General features: G+C 39.7%; 1 protein-coding gene across 4 annotated transcripts in view; it reads right to left on the minus strand.

The window, feature by feature from the left end:
• The window catches only part of SHANK2 (SH3 and multiple ankyrin repeat domains 2), a 271165-nt gene that overhangs the window by 100853 nt on the left and 148321 nt on the right, over positions 1-21991 (minus strand). For all 4 annotated transcript variants that reach the window (XM_063158210.1, XM_063158209.1, XM_063158212.1 and 1 more), the window contains 2 exons: positions 13704-13786; positions 11938-12062 (listed from right to left, as the gene is read on the minus strand). In XM_063158210.1, coding sequence (XP_063014280.1) covers positions 11938-12062; positions 13704-13786 — 208 coding nt within the window. The remainder of the gene's footprint in view (positions 1-11937; positions 12063-13703; positions 13787-21991) is intronic.

Raw genomic sequence — 21991 nt, forward strand, 5'->3', positions numbered from 1 at the left:
CTCCTACTGGTATTTATGTGGAAACACATGGACTGGATTTATCCAGCCCAACTTATATTCCTGCCCACAGTGTCCTCTGAGCATTTGTGTCTCTATCCTGGGACAACCAGTCCCTTGTTTTGTGCCCAGCTGTGACCTGAAGTCCTTAACACAAATAATTTCTACAAAATTTCTGAAGGAAAAAGAAAATCACTATTTTGATTTGCTTAGCTCTGAGTCTTTATTCCTTCTGGAAATAAGTTGCCATGCAATTTCTACCTGGCACAGTAAGTTTAGTAAACATCACGTTTTAAATGAGGTTCTGTAATTCCAAGTCTAAGTCTAAGCTTCTTCCTTCAACCACTCCTAATATATCCTAAAATCCCAAGAGAGCCATTCAGCAAAGGTGTTGTTAACTTGCAAATACAAAGTTGATCCTCAGGCTGATATCTTAAATCTTTATTCTGCATCACAAAACATCTCAGTCTGTTAAATCATTGGATCAAAATGTCTCAGTAGGCTGATAGAAAAAAAAACCAATTTGTAATCACTTTTTTCCTCATTTTCTCGTTTTCTCCCCACCTCTTTCAACTTTTGAGGTTACATTTGTAAGAGTTTTCCTTTCTGATTTATTTTTCCTCATTAGCAAGAAGATTGACAAATGAAGAGAAGCATGCTGGGATTACATTTCATCTATTTTTGGTCTCTCTGCCTGTTTGATAGCAGCTCATCCACTACTTGGAGGTTCTTACTCCAAATCAGAATGAAACACTCAAAGCTGAACTTATCAAAAGATGAGCAGAGGGCAGCAAGACTGGATCTTACAAAATCTTGTAAATACAGATTTTCTATACTGAAAGCATCAAATAAAATCAACCCCTTCTTGTGCTAGAAGCAGACAGGGCTTGCAGGGAGCAGGAGCATCCTTTGGGATTGGGTTATTGAGCCTAACCTTGCACACATCACTCCAAACTCCACATTAAGCAAATTCTCAAGTCCGCAGACCAAAGATCTCATTTTATATTTAGTATATGAAGGACCAGATGGGCAGGAACCTTCCCACAAGTACAGACCAAGTGAGTTTTTAATGTCTGTCACTGTAACAGGGCAGTTTTTAGAGTAAACTGAGAGATTTCTGTGTGCACAGGAGAGAACAGGAACCAACGTGAATCAAAACTAATTAAAATAATAATTCAAAAGAGACACTTCTCCCAAAGACACTACTGCAGAACAATAAAGAAATTGCTGTGCAAACATGGCATATTTTATTGAAGACAGCATTTCTTTACTTAGATCCCTATGGACTGGAAACCAAAATCCAAAGAGGGAAGAAAAATGTTCCTTGTCTATAGAATATGATAAAATTGAGATATTAGAAGGGAAAAAAACAAAGCCAAAAAAAGACCAAAAGCAAAAAACAACAAACCCCTGATATTCTCACATGGAGACAAATAAATAAGAAAAATAGTTTTCTAAATGTGAATTTGCACATTCATGCCAATTTGAAAGTTAAAGCTTAGAACAGGTCATACATCTCCCAGAACTGCTGTCATGTCACTGATCTGTGCTGATTATGAGTAACTGTGTTAAAACTATCTGGGTGGATAATTGCCTGGCAGCAGCAGTTTTGCATATAAGATTGTCACTAAAAAAAATAAAAATTAAAAATAAACAACTTTTACATCTTACTACATCAAAAGGTCTTTAGAAATATGTAAATTGGATTAATGAAATTCATTTGTACGTTAAAAGCAGCAAAACAGAAAATATAAAACTGCTTAAAATATCAAATGTTTTTTAATATTCAGAGAGTCAAGCTGAAGTTTCAATAGTAATCCAGCAATTAGATATGGGTTAGAGTATGCAAATGGAGGAGGAATTTCACTCATTAAATATTCCTCTGTAATGTCAGGAAGGTGGCAATATTCCTGTGTGGAAAACCTATTCTTGGTGACTTTTAGAACAGTGCCACATATCGTACCAGTTCCATTTTTATGTTCAAAACCCTTCCTTCTTTTCTGAGGTTAAAGACAGGAATTTACCCATTACATAATCCCTTCAGAAGTGGAAAAACCTACCCAAACAATCTTCCTATTCCAGCAACAGTTAATATTAACATTAAAAGATCCTAATCTACCCAAAGTGAATCAAACCTTCATTTCAATCTGCCTTGAAAAAGGACAAGAAAAAGTCAGTGCCTGAATGACAAGATTTAGTGTAGCTGCTTTAGGAGCATTTGAGAAGTTCAGAGAGGATCCAGCCACAGCTGGAAGGAAGATTCACCCACCATGGGAATGTTTTGAATCCAGCTTTTCCAGTTCCAGTGAGGCAGCTGAAACACAAGCACTTGGATAAGGCAACTGCAGAAAGCTGGAAATGCCTCACAGAATCCTAAACCCCTGCAAGTTATCCCAACTTCTTTGCAAGGACAGAACCAGAGAATGGTTTAGGTTGGAAAAACCCTCAAAGATCACTGAGTCCAACCACTAACACAACACTGCCAAGGCCACCACTGACCCATGTCCCAAGTGCCACTTCCATACGGCTTTTAAATCCCTCCAGCAATGGTGGCTCCACCACTGCCCTGTTCCAGGCCCTTCTTTCTGGGGAGATATTTTGCCTCATATCCAATCTAAACCCGCCCTGGTCCAACTTGAGGCCTATTCTCTCTTGTCCTGTCCCTTGGGGGAAGGGGCAGTGGCAGTCATAGCCTTCAAATGGCAGCAGTTGCCCAATTTGGCATTATTTGCTATGATTCAAGGCACAAGCAATTTTCTTTACTGTCAGAGCTGCCAAAGAGAAGCACCAGGTCTCAGGCCTGAGGTTTTCACACCTTTACACATGGAACAAGACCCTTCCAGAGAAAACCACCTTGATCAATCCCTTGGGGAGACCAAATAGGAATGAGTTCAGGCACCCAGGTTTGGGGCCATACCATGAGACAGGAGCAAAAGGACCAAAGTTCTGAACAGCACTTCTGCAGAGGTTTGCTTGGGATACAAAGAAACAGGAAAAAAAATTGCAGGAAAAGGAGAGTTAAATATTCCTAGTCTTTGAGTCTTGGATAACAGCTGCCTCCATCATTTCCAGCTCGGAAGAACCACCACTTTTTTGGTGTGCACATGATTTTTATTAAATATCTCCAAACTATTCTAAAATTGCACAGGGAATTATGCAAACAAAAGAGCTACTCCCAGACAAAACCCATCTTCAATTTCATTCCCAATTCTATCTGGTTTTGTACAAGCCAGCTCCAAAATAGGCACAGTCAATAAAGTATATTTTGATACAAAAAACCCAAGAAACTTCCACAAAATTATTACAATGGATGTTTTGCTAGTCACTTAAAAACAATTTCCTCTTTAATTTAGGAGTTTAAGTGAGCCATAATCATCCCCAGTAAATAAATACACCAGATGCAGTTAACAACTCACAAGCCTGTCAGCAATGACCATGGCTCCTCACAAATCTATCTGGTGCTGAGAAGTCACAGGTCAAGTCCATTAAAAACAAGAGCAGTTGTTTGGAGAACAATTCTGGAAGAAGGAATTGCAGTAAAAAATACCAGAGAGAATGATGTGGTGAAATAAAAAAAGGATTCTTGGATTTTGCTGCTTGTATTTTTTTCAAATAAAATACAACATAATCAACACAAGACTTTTGTACCTGCTCTGTAGATTTTTGTATGATATTTGTCCAGAACCAACCCTTTTTGTAACAGGCTGTAAATAAACCCTTCCATTACTTCTTTTTATGAACCTCTATGCTTTCAAATTTTGTCTTCAGCAACAAATAAAGGAACACTCGGCTATGTACTCTTATCCTATCATCCTACACACTCATTCTTGAGAAACATCCTTGCATTTGCTAGGACAATTTCCAGTGCTCTGATCAGCAAAGCTCTCAGAGAGCTTCAAGTGCAGCCACATCCAGAACCCAAAACCCAGGAGTCACCACTTGGCCATGAAGACAACACAGGAGAGTCAATTTTGACCATAGAAAAATTATGTTTTTCTAACAAGTGAAAACTTTCTACCACAAGATGAGAACAAGAAATCCACCTCCCCAGACAGCTGCCAGAATATATGAGGCAAAAATGAGGTAATGATAAATGATTATTATTCTTCGTTGTCGTATACAAGAGTCTCTGAAGATTGCTATCAGTGGCACAACAGGATGCAAAATGTTATTTCTAATCTGATTGATTTTAAAGTACATTTCAATTTGCTTATTGGATGAATTTGCTGAGCCATACAGTTACAAGGCATGGGAAATGCTTTGAAGGAAGAGAAAAAAAACTAGGCAGGGATTCCTTGGAAAGCCACCTTCTCCCTTACTGGTGTCCTGCAGAGCTGCACAGTAATTTCAGAGGAGCACAGCAGCTCTGAGTGGGATGGCCACCCTTTATTGGGATAACTCCAACACTGAATATCCCCATGTATTTACCATTAGCCATCTTAGCAGGAGAACAGCAATGGGGATGGAAGCCTTCTCCTGCCTTTTTTAAAGTAATTAATGGATTAAATCTGAACCCAGTCTTCTGTAGAGGACACATGCTAGAGATTGGATATAAAAGGAATTTTAATCAAAGGAATGCAGAGCTTCTGCTAGATCAGACCCAAAAGTTCAGAATGTCTTCAAATCAAGTGTTTCTGCAGTTCTTAGCACCCACACAGAAGCCGTGGGGAGCCTGCTGTGTGTACCAACACTGGGGATTTATTTAACCCCTCTGAAATCTCGAGAACAGTTTAGGAACCTCATTCCACAGTAAAGGTTAAAAGGGGATGACACTGAGGAAATCCAACCAAAAACCCTTAAATAAATACAGTACATGTCCACCTACAGAGTTCTCATTTGCTTTTTCTGATTTGGAGATAATAGCAAAGATATATTTTCCTAGTAGGGGTCCATGAGTGAAGCTATTTTTTCAGAAAACTTGAATTTTTGGGATAGGGAAGGTTACTGCTCATGAAGCCTATGATGATCAGATGTTCCTACTCTTCCTTTTAACCTCTGCACAGACTTGTGGCTCATGAAACACAGCAGGTGAACTGAGCATTTCAGTGTCAGCCAAATTGATTTGCAGCCTCAGAACAGGAAAAAGATAGCTGTCCATAAACAAAGGAAGAAACCATGACACACACACGTGATAGTATTTCTCCTGCTTGTAAGATGCATGCACCTCCCCCAGAAAAAGGAAAAACAAAGAAAATAAAGAAGGAAAAATTCCAGATTTTTAGATTAGTTCTGTCCTAAGCAATAGGAGTTTGCCACTTCTTTCTCCACCATTTGAAACAATTCATCTGCCTTCCCTCACCTGCAGTTTTGCAGGTTTGTAGCATCATCCTGCAATTAAAAGAAATGGTATTTTCTCCCCTTAAATACCAGGCACAAGTAGTGTTTTTCATATAGCTCCAATCCAGCAACCAGGTTTCCATAGTATCCAGAGACTAAAAAAAGCCAACGGCCTTCAGGGAAATTAATTTTAATAGAATGTCTTGTGGTAATTGCCCAACCACACCACAAAAATGGCATTTATTTATTTGGTGTTAGTTTTAATACTTAACTCCAACACCTGAGAGCTGGAAATGGAAGAGATGCGTTAGTCCTGTGCTATTTGAAGAGAGGCTGGACAGATTTCTGCACAAGTGAAGACCATCCAGAGCTGAGCTTTATGTGAATCACAGGATGGCCAAGGTGGCTGGATGCCACTGGATGGCTTCTAGGTTGCCATGAACTGGCTATTTATACTAAGCAGCTCAACTTTATACAAATTTGCTATTTTTAGAGGATTTTGTAGTAGGAATTTGGGGAAACAGTGGTTTTCTTATTCACTAGGAGTCAGAAAGCTCCCTGTGGATATCTCCACACTCCACATGCAGTCCCACGAGCTTTGGCAGAATCCCTCAGGATAGGAATGTCAGGAAATTCTGCTAAAACTCTGCAGCATCCAGGCCAAAATGCCTTAAAACTGAAAATGGAGAACTGAATGGACACAGAGTCAGTTCTGCACGTTGCTGCTGTTATCATCACAATTTCTAGCAAATCCTCCTCTCTAAGAAGCATAAAAATGAGTTCTGAGTTTCAAAGAGCTATTTGTTGAATTTTGGGGAACCAGAAGCCCAGTATACACCTCATGGAGAGTCAAGGCTAAAGGAAAATGCTTCTCAGTTCTGCTCACAGTCTAGAAAGCAAAGGACTTTCATTTTTATCTGCTCTCTGTTCTTATTTTTTAAGCATATTACTTGCTTGTATGTGAATAACAGATCCTTTAAGAACCAAATTATTTTCTGTCTGCCCATTTCCATCTAGGTCAAAAAGAAAATAGTCTTAATAATGTATTTTAAAAATTAACCAAGATTTGTTCCTCTTTTTAATGAGCACACTGATCACTTCCTATGGGTTAGAGGATACATGGGAAAAACAGAAAATAACAATCAGAAACAGCTATTTACAGTGGGTTTGTGCACATCCAAAGCACTCTGAGGGCACAACAATGTCATGAAGGTGCTACCATCCACTAAAAACAAATTAAGAAAAAAAACAAGCAAACCCAAACCCTCAGTTACCAAATTTAAGTGGAGAGAAAGTAAAACACTTCTCCATTAAGTGAAAAAATTAATTCCCCCAGTCAGATGCTGCACAGATACACCAGGCTGTTCCACGCTTGTACCACAGCTGCTCTTTTTCCAAGAGCCCATTGTCGCAATCCTCCAGTACATCTGTAGCTAGGAGAATTCCAAAAGCAAAACAGGAAGAAAGGGGTTTTTTGAGTCTGAGAGCTTGCATTTTAGGCAGTGTCAGGGGCTTCCTGGTGCTTAATAGACATAAGTTCCTGATGTCACCAAGAGGATGATGAGTAACTGTTTAACAGAAATCAGATTTTTCCTCTAATGGTTGGTTAAATCAAACTGTGTGCCATTTAAATACACAGATTAAAAAACAGTGGTGCCCAGCCTGGTGCTATGTACGTACCTAAAGAATCCTAGAATGGTTTTTGTTGGAAGGAACCAAAGCCCATTCAGTTCTAAGCCCCTGCCCTGGCTAGGAACTCCCTCTCCAGGAGCTCCAACACTGCAGTGCTGCTGCAGCTTTGGCAAGCCTCTCATCATTAAAAAGAGGTTTGTAGAGTTGGTCCAAGCCCAGAGTAGGTGCTGTCTAGGAACAGAGCAGCTCCCAGCCTGGCTATTCTCCTGCCAAACAGGAGGCTCCCTGGCTGGGCAGGAGCAGCAGCCAAGCTGGCAACAAAAAAATCCTCCTGCAAGACACTGAACCAACGTGGACCTGCCTCTGCTGGTCCCCCAGAAAGGCCTAGGAGTGAGAGCTAAAATCCAGCCCCCAGAAATGTACTGAGAACGTTGGCTTTGCTTTCTTCCTCCTACACACAGCGCTCTTATTAAGCACTGCATGGAGCTGGTGTCCACAGTGCTGGAAGGAGAGGAGCAAACTTTGAGCTGCAACGTGGGAATCCTGGTTCTTACAGAGCCATTAACAAAGCCTCCACTTATTTCCAAGAGAGAAAAAAGTATTGTGGTTCTTATGAGTCTGCCCATGAGGAAAAAAAAAAAAAAATTAGATTTCTGTCTGGTGGTAGAAGCAAGCAGAGTTCACACTAGAAATAAGAGAAAACACACCCAGAGGGTAATTAATGAAGATTATCAAAGGATGGGAAGGTTTCTCTCTTGCTACAAGAATTGGAATCAGTAATAGCAGGCTTTGTAAAACCACTAATTCACCCCACCACTGAATACCAATGCAAGGCATAACATTGCTAAAAATATTAATAATTACTAGAGTTTAAGCTACAACAATAAAGTCCAAAGTTTGCTTCTTACAGCTGTTTTCAAGTTTGCATAAAGTGCTTACTGGAATAAACCCAGTAACCTATTCCTAAAAAGGCTTCATTTGTGTATGAAGGTTTTTTTAAAAATATTTCAGATTTTTTAAATGTCTATTGCTGCTTCTTACATGCAGTCAGAGGACATATCTTTAATACAATGATAAAATAATGCTGTAATAAATTTTTTTCTACCCAAAACCAGTTAAAGAAAAGTTTGCACTAGTAAATTGTATAAGCTTTTGAGGATGAAGAAATGCAGGCAGTTATACTACAGATATTTTGCATGTTTTAGCACAGGTACCAGTTCTGCAGCAAAACAATGACATTTCTTCATATACCATCTCTGGTTTTCAGCCTCAAATTAAACCTTGAATTTTGCCCTTTTGTTTTTATTTTTTAAATGAATAATTTACCAGGTTTATCTAGTTTACATATTAACTGGAATGTAAATAAGCAGCCATGCTATTCCAAAGACAATAACATTTCAATTTCTCTAGAAAAATAAGAGATTTTATGGCACAATAATGCAAACTGCAATGCCTCATTTAGAGAACAAATGCATTGTTCTGGTAAAATATTACAGAATTAACTTGGCTTTCTGAGTATTGATAGTGTAACATTATTGTTTGTGTGACAGGGAAAATCCCCACGAGCCACATCAGGAAACACCTGCAGAACAGCTGCACACTCATGGGGACAACAAGAACAGAGAGTTAGTAATCCACTGGGGGTTAATTTTAAAAGACATTCTATATCCTACCACACTAAAACCCTCCACTAAACTCTATTCTGAGGTAAAACAGGCCTTCCTGTTTAATGGGTTTCTTTACTCAAAAATTGTTAGACTTGTTTATGTCACCAAAGCAAATCTCCAACACAACCCCACCTTAAGTCATGTCTCAAGGCAGAATTCACTGAATTTTTCCAAACTTGAAGAGTTATAGTCTAGAAATCCAGTCACTGATGAGTTATTAATGACCTACAAAGGAATTAGTGATGGTTGTAATTTTTAAACCCCTTTCTAATGGAGACTGCAGTATTTAGCATTTGGCCTAATATGTTGCTTTACTTTTATCTACCTTTTTAATCAGGCTGATATCAAGATTCAAGAAAACATCAGCTAAAATAGTGAAAAATAACACATAGAGCAAGCTGTAAAATGTCAGCTATAACAACCAAATCATAACCATCCCTGTTTTCTGACTGTTCATCAAAGCTAAGGGAAAAAAAAAAATCACATTGCATTGGCATCTCTTAAATTGCTTATGAAAATTCAGATCTATTGACAGCTGCCTCTACCTCACTCCTTCGGCTCTGAAACTACTCCTGCACTTTTCCAGTACATTTGCCCTGTGCTCTATCCAGGAAAGCCACTACACACTTTACAATTTTTATCACAAAAACCACGGCTGGGTTTGAAGCAAGGAGGAGACAAACCACACACTGTCAGAAATTTCCATGGAGACTCTGTGAGCACTGTTTCCAAGGGCAAGTGTAATGTTCATCTCTGAAGTCTCATGTTAAAATTAGTTGTACAGATTGGACAAATCAGGAGCTGCACATTTGATAAAAACTCAGTCATATGATACAATGCCAGCTGTTCCAGGTAATCCCTACTCCATTTATCTGCTGGAGCAAAACAGAACCTTTACATGCTTTTTTGTATCAATCTTTTATTTGTTCTGCTCCACATATATCAACCCCAAACATGAATTATTATAGTGCCTTACAGCTGATACTGAAGTTTTCCCTCCTCCAGAAGACTCCAGACCATAACTGCACACAAAGAAATGATGGCCTGTCCTCCTGCCCTCGTGCTCTGCAAAGAAAGGGTCTATCTCCCTGTCAAACCTGTCTTTCCATAGTGAGGTTCCCCTCATCTCCATTACCCTGAACCACCAAACCTCCTGAAGCAAGAATGAAGCATCTGCTCTGCCTCTCATTTTGCCCCCTGCCAAACTGAGCTCTCCCCTCCCTCACACCCAGCGCCTGCCACGAGTGTTAAAAATAGCACTAATTAGGATCCTGGTTGCCCATTAACTCTTTTATTATTCATGTGACATTTATGATAAATGCCTGATATTACTTACAAATGTTTGAGGTGGCACTTACACACAGCAGCATAAACTTCAGGGTCATGGGAGAAATAATTTAGCAGCAAGGCAGGCTGACTACACCAGGGCATACAACCACTTGCTGGCATGTAAATTTAATCTTTTAGTTCAACACAAAAGACAAAGTAGCTTGGCATTCCTGGAAGTGCAGGTGGACTTCTATTTCAACAGCCTTTTGCATCACTGTAAATACCTCTAAAGATGGCTTTCTCCATCCAGTCAGGGCTGTGCACTGCATGTTGGCCATAAAACAGAACAAAAATCCTGCCTTTCTCCAACAGAAAAGTGTCCTGCAGCAGCCAAGTTGTCATTTCTCAGGATTATCACATCCTCTTAATTAAGTTGCAAAATTCAGAACGGAATAACCCCGATGAACATAAATTACACAGAAATGGATTTGATTTGCATGTAATAATGGCTTCTTTCAGAATTAATTACAAATATGCTGGAGTATGGATTAACGTCCTCCTGATTCAGCACTGTATGTGCATGTTTAGCTGCTCTTCTAAGCTAAGGCTAGGAGTAAATTGTCTAGACAATTAATTATAATTCTTCTCTCATTTGCCAAAAAAACAGTAAAGCTTTGTGCAGAATCAGCTACCCAGCCTTCTTCCACCCCTTCAGAGATCTTTAAAAAATCCATGAGCATATTTGTCATTCCATAATGAATTAAATTGCACATTGTTCACCATCAATTCTATCTGTGCAATCTGCCAGTACAGACTCTTCATGCTTCCCTTGGATTAAAAGCCCAACAAGAAACCCACCTCTAAAAACACAGCCTTGTTTCAAGCCCCACCTAAGAGGGACAGGGAGAGCTTTGGCAGGATCCCTGCCCAGGGATCGCAGCAGTTCCATTTGTAAGCTGGTCTCTAACGCTGAATGCTGCTCCTTAAGTAAACAAACAGCAAGGGAAATGTGCTTGAAGACAGAGATAAAAATGCATATCTATTTACTTTAGAAGCCTGCAAAGCCTGTTCTTTCACGGCTACAGCGTGAGGAAGTGGTGCAACTATTTAAATTCAATCACCATGGGAGTTCAAGGCACGCTCCAAAAAAAGCTGCGTGTTGTACCCTCTCCTGCATGCAAAAGCCAGCTCTGCAGAAATAAACATTGTAATACCAGAAGTATTTTACCAAACTATACATGGGCCTGAAGATCAAGACATCAAATAATGTAAAATCAATAGATCTTACAGACAGGGTTTGACCAATCCATCCCAAAAGACCTATTTTCAGTACCCAATTTCACAGAAGCACAGCATCCCTTTGTTGGTCATGAAGAGGTTGTGGGGGGAAGAAGAAGAAAAATCCCAAATCATGATTTTGCTGTAAACTGGTCAGCAACACTCAAAAGGTGAACCAACTTTTTAAACAATACCTAAAATACCAACAAAAAATCCTCCAAAATATCAAACATGAAGATATTTTTGGCACGAATGAACAATTTAAATATACCCTTTTTATAAAGTAAGTTATACAGCAATAACATTCATTGCCTTTTTTTTTGTGTTTCAGTGTAGCATTGGAAAAATTCAATTTCAAGCCAAAGTAATTTGCTTTATTCTCCATGGTTACTAAACGCCACTGGACCATGGATATTTCTGAGAGCAGAAACAGTTGCATAAAAAGTCATTAATTTTGGTTACTCCCCAAAAATATTTAGAAGAAACCACAACTGATAGCCCACAGTAAATATTGAAATTCATCTAAATTTCAATAACTGGAAGAAGAGTAGAACCTCCCAGATATCTCAGAGTGTATTCCCAAAGGACAAAAAGAGCAACCAGAAAATTCCCAGTCAGCCTAACCATTGTTCTCTGTCACTGCTTTTCTGAACGCTGCATGAAGTTTTAAATGGATCAAGTGAAGCACATCACTGGTGTTAGCCCACAGGACTTGCTGCCCAGAGGCATCCCACACTTTTTCCAGAGTCAATTCTCCACCAGGAACATTACTCTTACCCCAACAGAGCACTGAGAATCAAATTTCAGGATCTCCTACCTCGATCAAAAAGTCTCCAGTTCTCAGGCCAGCTTGCCATGCTACTCCCCCTTCATCCACAGATTCCAAGTACTGCAAAGCAGGAAAGGCTGGAGTTGGGGTGAATTCTTCAATTGGTGTGTCAGCTTTAAAAATAAATACCACATTAAAAAAAGAAAGTTATGGAGTGCTTGCAAATACCACTTGACTACAGGCCTATCATTGGCCATTCCAATTTAGGGTTAAAAAATGGTGGGTGCTGGAAGTGAGAGGGATGTGCCTCACGGGAGATCAGGATGCTCGGGACAGAGTGCAACCCCCTGGAATAGCAATCCACAGGTCTTCCTTCCAGAGGGGGAAATACCTGCTCCTTTCCTGGCACAAACCAAATCAAGTTGCACCGGGCAATAACTGGGTTGTGATATTCCAGGATATTCAGTATTGGCTCAAGTAACCCCTTTGTGTGCCTGGCAGAATGCTGTAACACTGGCAACATCCACCTAAAAATGAATTATGTGCTGGAGCCAGGAGAGAGCATCTGGCCAAACTAGGGGGATGGGATGGGTGGCAAAGCATGAAAAAAAAAAAAAAAAAACAAGCAGATTTTTTTTTCCCCTTCTAAATTTAGATGTGCATAACAAAGAAGAGACCACTTTTTAGGAGAGGAGGCACAGCTGACCCTGTGACAGCCCTGCCTGCCCCTCTGTGTCACGTACACACACAGGCAGAAAAGTCCTTGGGTCTTTCACCTGAGCTGCCCCTGCTGCTACAGAGAAAATCTGGGGGAAACCACTGGGCTCAGCCAGAGGGAGTGAGCCCTGCTCAAAGCACTGATAACCCACACCAACACTCAGAGATAAGGCAGTGCCTTGGGCTTCCCTGCTTCAATTCCAGACATTTCATTTGGCTAAAAAACTGGCAAAGCTTTCCCAGCCCTGCAAATCCACAGTGGCACCGGTCTAGGTTTAGGGGTGGGGAACAGGGAAAGCAAAAGCCATGTCCCAGGAATGAAGACATGGAATAATTTTCATGCTCAAGCAAGGCAAGGGAGAACCCATGTGAAATGAGGGGGAGCAAGAGATGGGACATACCATCACATACATATATTCTTTTTTAAAATACAATGGGAGCAAACTGCACTGCAAGTTAAAAAGCAAAGCATTAAATAGAATGCTTTTTTTAACTGGTACAAATGCCACTGTGATGGATTTTAGCCTACAGAGAAGTGCCGTGCAGCTTAACATATGAACAGCTTTTAAAATGAGCACACTACAGGCCATGCAACATACGTGCAGCTTCTCAAGATATAAAAAAAGATCATATTTTCATACTAAAACTGCACCAATGTCACCTTGCAGAAGATCCACACCTATTTTAAACAAAACATGCCTCTCATGTCTATTCCTATTCACAGCCCTATTCAATCAGGCTGGTGTTTGAAATAAAGCAGCAGTTTTTATGAGGAAAGCAGGTTTCCCCACAGTTAAGTAAACTGCACAGCAGAACAGATTAATGGCAAAATACTACATCCACCAGCATGAGAAAAACACAGGCAAAACTTTCTCCCCCCAAAACGATTATGCAGTGCTTCTCCCATGTAAAAATGCAAACTGCTTCAGAGAGAAGGCACCGAAATCCATCGGAGTAGTATAGCATACAGAGAATCCTGTTGTCTAGCAACCAAGTGCACCAAGAATAATTCCTGCTTATATTCTGAGATGTATAAATTTCTTCATGCCACTGCACATCACACACACACACACTCACACACACACAGAAGCACATACCTTTTGCCCCTCTGAGCACAAATCCAAATCCTTCATTGTCTTTTTTCTGCAGGACCACTGCCTTTTCTTCTATTATGCAGTCACTGTAGAGAGAATTCCGAGGATAGCGACCATTATTACATCCCTTCATCACCACTGTAGTAGCTGCTCCTCCAGTGTGCAGGTTCATCATCATCACAGCCCGTTAATCAAATAATATTGCAGTAACCAAGCATGGGAAAATATAGAACAAATAGCAGCGAGGGGAAGACAAAGACTAAGCTGGATGGTAAAAGAGAACATGACAAAGCAACTTAAAATGAATAAAAAAGGCAGAGAGGAAAAAGAAAGAAGAAGAAATCATGCATGGTGGTTTGTGTTCTATATGAATGACTGGATGAACATGTGATCATGTAATCTGTGGGCTAGCTAGGACTCTAAAAGGAAAAAAAGTAAGTGAACTGAACGACAGTATCATTAATAAACTCCTCAATCGTGGATGTACCAGATGCATCTTCTAGTGAAGCCAAAATGAAACCAACCAGAAGAAAAATGAGGCAGCATTTTAAATTTAAAGATAATAAATTATGATTTTCTATTAGCTAACTAAAAGGCACAAATATATTCTGAAAGCTATGCCTTGCATCAAAAGCCCTTTTTCAATCCTATTGAATGTTGCATGCTGCAAGAATCCCACATGATCATCTGACAGCCTACAATGCTAACAACGTGCAGCTGCCTTGGCGTCATCAAGCACAAATTTCCACAGCATCAAGAATCTGCATAATTGAAATAGTAACAAGGCATGCACAAGCAGGAAAACACATTTTCTAAGGAATATTTCCTGTCTCCTGATAAACAATTAATATTATAAAACAAGGAGATGGTATAAAGGGCTATTTATGTAAGCAGTATTCCCTTAAAGAGAAAGTAGCCTTAGGAATCTCACTGTCATTGGCTAAGATAAAAGTAGAAGGTAGATGAAGAAAATGCACAAAATGCACATTAAAATGGGACCTTTCAGATACAGGGAACGATCCGTAAAAGCCTTAAGGTGTTCAATATCTTTCATTAAACATGTAGCTACTAAAAATAAGCTCAAAGCAAAAAAAGAAAAAAAAGGAAAAATTTTCAATGCACTTTTAGGTAGAATTGTACAGCATGAGTTGCAGGGGTTAAGTTCATGAATTGTCAGCACTGCAAACTATGCTGCTTTAAAATACCTACAGAACTAGTTCAGATAGAAAGGAGTAAGAGCAAGTTTGCTTTCCTTAATTTTTTACTAGCCAACTTCTGTTCCCACTGGTCTGGTACAGAATCCAGTCCCCAGAGCAGTAAATGCAAGGAGAGAATGGATCTGCCTCAGGGCCATTAATAATCCCCAGGAGGAGGAGGAAACTAAATAAAGAGAAATTGTTGTGACCTTTTTATTTAAAGCTCTGAACAAAGAGCGGGATGATGATATCAGGACACCAATGGACAGCCTCCAAACTCCAGATTTTTCATGCATCACAGACCATCCTTTTGGTGCCTTTCCAACTCTGCAGGATGAAACTTCCCATGGCTGCTGAAGCAATGATGTAAGGTTGCTTTCCAAATTGCAGAGTGTTTAACACTACACATGAATTCAAGCTGCCACAGCAGTGACTTTGTGGGCAAGAGATGGTTTCCATCAGCACCCACAGCTTTTGTATTCTCATCTTATTGTAATTTACTTTGTCTTTCAGACATTTCCTGTTCTTATAGTTAAACTTCTGCTTCTTGAGAAAGCCCAACACCCTGTTAAGGGATATCAGGATGGGATGGAATATGTAGCTCTCAGAGCCCACTGAAGCTCTCCATCAACATCCTGCTGTTCTAGAAACTGACTGCTCCTGCCAGTGCATTGGCTGATTTCCCTCATTTCACCACCACGTTCTCAAGGTGGGTCCCTGTACTTATCCACTGAAGAGTCAACAGTGTTACTTTTTTTTAATACTTGGTCAAATTAATAAAACCCATTCCCTTCAAGTTTCCTTGTAATTAATCAATAGCTTAATAGAGCTTAGAAGGCAACTTCTGAGCTGCTAATTATAGCAAGAGTTTGGTTCAAAGAACCCCCTTGTGTCCCCTCCCTAAATCCCACCCTTGTGTCAGTTCATTTCCATACAGAATTCAGAAGTTTATCAGCTCAGCAAACTCAGGATCAATTCTCCTGGCCTACATCAAAAAAAAAAAAAAAAAAAAAAAAAAAAAAAAAAAAAAAGGCATCCAGGGTCCTTCCAGAGCCACCTAATGAAATGGATGGGCATTGTCAAGTCAGGCTCACTTCATCCTAATGTACAGATACCCTTAGGGTATAAAAACCACCTGATTTTCTTCTCATGTACAGCGCATCCATCCCATAAAGTACCCAGTTTTATACTTCAGTTCATGTACTCAAACTGGGGATGCAAAATTGCCAACATTTTACAAAATTACGTGCAAGGGGGAGGTGAGAGGGAAGGGAGGGAGAAGCACAACATGGTTCTTGGTGAGAAAACACACAAACTGATCTCTTATTTGACAAATACAACTTTCTAATATAGAGTTGCAGTCATAAAGAGAACAGCATCACAGCCTGGATAGTAAAAGGATAGGCTTGAAAAAAATCAGATGCACAGCATTTCTTCTCATTTATGCTCCCTAGAAGTTGGGAACCTGCAAAAATCCTATGGCTTGAGTAACTTAAACTTATTCAAGCAACCACAGAAAGCAAATTGATTCTCCCCACACACCTCAGTGCTGCAGAGCAAAGAACCAGCAGCAGGAAAAAGGGGGAAGACAAACAAGCACACAAGAAAATGAACTGAATTTACAACCTGCACACCCTTTCTCCCAGAAAATTTGCATTCCCAAGAAGAGGAAGCAGAAGAGGGGCAGGGTTTAACCTCTGACTCTTTGCAGTGCTGCTTTTTGCTGGCTTTACCATGCCAGGGCTCTCTGTGCCAGCCAGGGTGGACTCTCCACTGAAGGTCTGCTCACAGTCCACCTGCTCCTGGCAGGAAAAGTGGTGCCAAATGTAAAACTAGGTCAAAATTTCTCCCTATGAGCCTTCTTGGCAGCGTCTCTTTGATCCTGGAGGTGTTGTAAATACTCAGCAGCAGAACACAGGGTACAGCAACCAGTGACAAATGAAGGTGGCATTACATTAGGAGCTGCTCTGAGGCCTGAGCTCAAGCAAGAAGAGGAATTTCTTCCCAGGGTCTTTCAGTAAAATGCACAGTTCTGCATGAGGCCAGGCAGTCCCTCTTATCTGTGATATGCCAAATTTCAATAAGTAAAATCCCTGAAGTCCATTTCTGTCCCATCCCAAACAAAATTCAAAGGCTTCCATTTCAGAGATGAGTCCTCGGAATATGACCAGTTCCATATGATGGTAATAAAATGAGTAATTCTAAAATCAATAGCTCATTATTTAAATAGGGCAAACGCTGCTTTGACTTTGGGCTGTGTGAGGCCAAGATTCATTGCAGGCAAAGTTAAATGCAAAAGGCATCCTACCAAGTGCAGGACATTTCTGTGTGGAGCACAATCATAAAACTTCAGGTCAAAATAACAGTCAATGTAAATCTCTGCTTTACTCAAGCAGTAAGCATTAGAAAACATGCTTATTCATCAGCTCATGTAGTTTCCTTAACAACCTAAGGCTCAAGAAGTGTGCAGAGGTGTACATATTTCCATAATTTTACAGATTGACCAATGCAGAAAGGGAAATAGAAGGATTTGCCCGTGGTCAGACAGATATGTGAGTTTTGAACTCAGCACTGTTCCACATAACAACCGTCATTTGTGTGGGCTTTTCTAAACAGCAGGAATTTCTGCTTTGCTAACAGCCCATTAGGATAACATCTGAGGAAGGAAGGAGAAATGTCAAATCTTTCATAAAGACCTGTATGAAGAAAATAAAGGTTGGAGTGCAGGTTCCTGCTGGAGGCAGGCCCACAAAACCTGGCTTCCTGTTCTCATCAGGGATAACTACACCCTATCTTAAGGCATGACTTATTCCACAAACTAAAATACTAAATTACAGAGGTGGAGGCTATCAGGACTACAGGATGTGTTTAGGCAAGTTTGTATCAAGTGTTTCATTGCTGATTTCAATCTGAAAATCAGCAAGTAGAAGACAATCCATTGAAAATTATCACCATTATCGGGAAACAAAAGTGGCTATTTGGTATATTGTCAGTCTCCCTCTAAGGAGAGGAAAAAATGAATGTAAAAAGGAATTATTTCCCTGATGCCCTGGAAACATAACTCAACCTTTTTAGCTTCAGCAGCCCACAAGCCCTTCAGTAAGGACTTGCTCTCCCCTTGAGTGAGAAGTGGACCTTGCTCTCTCCAGGTTCACTTCTTTCAGCTGGCCAAGTGAATCTAAATCTCTTAATTAGCCCTTTTTCTTCTCCTCAGCATTCTTGCAATTGCCATCTCTTTGAAAGATCTAAGTAGATACATCCTAGAAGAATAAAGTGTTCTGCCAGGTGCAATAAAAGGATATCTAAATCATTCCATAAATTTATATGCAATGTCTGGAAGCAGTCACACTAATTCCTTCCAGGACAAGATGGCCAATTTATGGTGGTTATGCTGAAGCCAGAGAAGGGCATTTGGGAAATCTGTTCAACAGGAGGAGTCCTTTGTGCATTATCCAACAGTCAATCCCTGTTAAAGGCACATCAAAAATATTCTTTCCCTTTTTTTGGGAAGTAACCTGTCCTGATACCACATAAGATGGAAATTATGTCTATAGCAAACCTTATTGTAGGATATAGCAACCTTTCAGTAGGAAAACATTTCCTGTTACTGCTGGAAGGGGTCAACCTTACAATTTATAGTCAACTACTCTAATGGCTTCAGGAAAATTGGCTAATCTTACTAATTAATGCCTTAAAGATTAATGAAGACACTTTGTGTGATTGCTCAAGTTTCCCAGGCATCAATCATCCACTTTTAGGTCTCACAGAAGAGCTCCCACAGCTCTCCTGTGTCAGGCAGAGTAGCAATCATCACTTGCTCAAGAGGCAGCAGCTCCAGCAGCGAGTGGGTTCTGTGCACAGCAGACAGGGAAATACACAGCCTGTCCCTAAAAAACCCACTGGCAGCCCAAACAGAAACAGTGGGATGCAGCCAACTAAAGAGTGAAACTCACAGGGACCTCTCCCTTCACAGCATCCTAGGATCCCAGAACTGGGGGATTGGCCCACTCTGTACAGCTGAGCAATGCTCATGTCTTATATGACAAATTCAATGATTTTCCTTTAGAACACATGTTTATCTGGAAGTTTATAGCAAGCTGTGTTTGGGAGGAAGAAAATATTTCCAATAGATGGGTCAGTGCCTCAGCACTTTCCTCACGGCAGATAGAACCTAGCATTAAAATAGAAATACTGGAGAGCAGCAAACTTTAAATTGATAAATTCCTTACTGGGCAGCTGAAGAGACCAGTCCAAGGAGTATAATCATGGTACAATAATTAAAATATGACAGAGAAGAGATGAAGAGAATCACTTAGAACTAAAAATTCTCCAAGTCATTCTGCTATTTCATTAAAAAAAACCTGGAAAATCAGGGCTGCATATGGAAGTGCAGCATGGAGCAAAATGTTTAGTACTACCTATGGACTCAGCTTCACAGGTGCTCCCAAAGAAATCCAAGAGCAGAAACTTCACAGGCACAGACAAACAGACAAAAATTGGTTGTGTGTCAGTGCCTGACTGGCACAGCTGGCACTCCAACAAAAACCCAGAGAAGACAGACAAGATCACCATTCCCCTGCTTGCACTGTGTTCCTCTCTGGCTTTATAATTTCTGGCAAACCATTTCAAATTGCAACAGAAAGGACATGGTCTAATTTCTCCTTGGTAAACTTGGCATAGCTGTGACTTCCTCAGCTGGCCATGATCAAGCCAGACAAAGGAACAGGAAATAAAGGATGCTCCAGCAATACTCCTGGAACCTCCCCATATCCATATATTTGTATTTCCAATCTCCTGTAGCAGTGCTGTTTCTCCAGAGCTAGTAAACATCTTGTAGAGCTCTTTGATCATGAGAACAGCAAGGCTGCAGATTTTGCTTTGAAATCTGCTGATGAAAGAGGAATATGTCAAACTGTGGCTGTTTTAAAGACATGGACATATTCTCCAGTTCTGGATCTGTACTGCACACTGAGGGAATCACGGGCTCCAGTAAAACCTCACAGTACATCTTCCACCTAAAAAAGGTGTTTCATTCACACTTCTAAACAAGGAATCAAGCCATCTTTATTGGATTTTGAATACTTGATACCCTGGGTAAAAAAAGAGCAGTTCTTCACTAAGTCCCCAAACCCACACTAATGTCAGCCAGGAAGGGATTCAGTAAGAATTAGGAAGTCAGAAAGATGGTGCTGCTTAAAAAATCAAAAATCAATCATCATTTCAAGAAGCAAACTATCTTAAAGAGACTAACAGTGCTATACACTTCAGTGAGTTTATGCTACAAAACTTTACCAAAAAATATAGGCTTAAAAGAGAAATATTGAATTTCACAACAGAACTGCACAGTAGTTGCACAATTTCTTTATGTAGGGCCAAGGAGAAACTTTGTCTCTCTCCCCCCCAGTTCACATTCCTTTACTCAGATTTTAATTATGCTTATTATCATGATTTTTGGTGTGCAGGAGAAGGGAGTAGCCAATCTAAAGTAATACTTTTAAAATAAATTGATTTGGCTATTGGTACTTGTAGGTTGTTTCCTGGTTGCACCTTAAGTTGCTGAAACTGCAACAAGTAAAATATTGATACAGCAAACCCAGAAGTCACCTTCCTGTAGAGAGAAATCATCCAGTAAAAGTCTGATTCTATGTTATGTAGGAATCTCAGGATAGGATATGAAGGCAATAAAAAAAGTCAGTGGTAAGTTCATAATCCTAAGCAAATGTATATATAGGGCATATATGTACCATATCCATGTATGAATGTATTTATACACATTCACAAAAACCCAAGTATTTTAGCCTTTTTTTAAGAGAAATGTTATTATTCTTTCACATGTGCACTAGTAGAGAGAAAACAAAAAACCAATGTGAGTGAGGAAAGTGGCAAAATGAACTTTAAAATAAAAGCTTAATTTCTCTGTATTAATTAATTTCATTTCTCTTTTAAAAATAAGCAATCATTTCAAACATCACACATGACCAAGTGAAAAATCAGACATGCAGGCTATGGAACAGGAGAGTTTTAGAGCCCAGAGTCCCTCTAACCCCTTCACACAAATGTTCCACCTAGCACAGGAATGTTTTGGGTTCCAACACACTCCACTTGCACCTGATACTTATCAGCAATTTTCAGTTTTATTTATCAAGCATTTGAGCAATGTGAGCCTGGACTGTGGAAATATTAATATTCATTGCTAATACGATGAGCCTTGGGCAAACAGGCTGTCCAAACACTCACATATGTTTAGGTTACCAGGATATTTATCTAATAAACACTCCACTGTTTAGGTTTGTATTTTTCTACCCCAAACCAGCTGCAATTCCACCCTCAGATGTTACCACCAAACCACAGAGAAACAGGAATTTTCTCCCTAATCATCTTAACATATTTAGATAAAAGGAAAATTAAATATAGATGTTAAATCCACTGGGTTTTAATATTTTTTTTAAAATTCATAATTTCCCTGCTGTTTTTGCTCAAATTGGTCATTATTATCACAGACAACCTTGGTACTAAGGAGAGGAACATGTTCAGGGTTATCAAACAGGCTAAGTGACAAAGGCAGAACAAGGGAAGTGACTTCAATCACACCTTGGGTTTAAAAGAAAATAAACAGAAAGTGTTCTATTAACAATTTTTAAATGTGCTACAAGCCCTTTAAGGTAGTAGTTTGACATTGGAAGTCTTTAAAACAATTATTAAACTCACAGTACATTTTGGTATCATAACTCCACTTGCTCCAAGAGAGTCTAAACAAAAATAAGCTACAAAATAGGGGAAAGAAACTGGTGATTTCAGGACAGGTGCCAAATATTAGTTTCAGATTAGTTTTAAGGGATCCCTCAAGTTTTCCATCCCATCCTGTTTGCTATGATGAGCAAGACGAATTATCACCCTCCTGTCCTGCATTCCTTGGAAAATAAACACATTCTTGACCACAAGGAGTGTGAGTAGCCCTGCCTGCACATTCAGCTTTATAGATGGAACTATTTCACTTACAAGTCTGCATCGTACAGAAGAGCAGTGATTAAATCAATGTTAAACACACTGCAAATTTTTATGACAAAAAATTTTATACTTTTAGTATATAACTTA

This window comes from Melospiza melodia, chromosome 6 (genome assembly GCF_035770615.1).
Source record: "Melospiza melodia melodia isolate bMelMel2 chromosome 6, bMelMel2.pri, whole genome shotgun sequence".
Taxonomy (NCBI): domain Eukaryota; kingdom Metazoa; phylum Chordata; class Aves; order Passeriformes; family Passerellidae; genus Melospiza; species Melospiza melodia.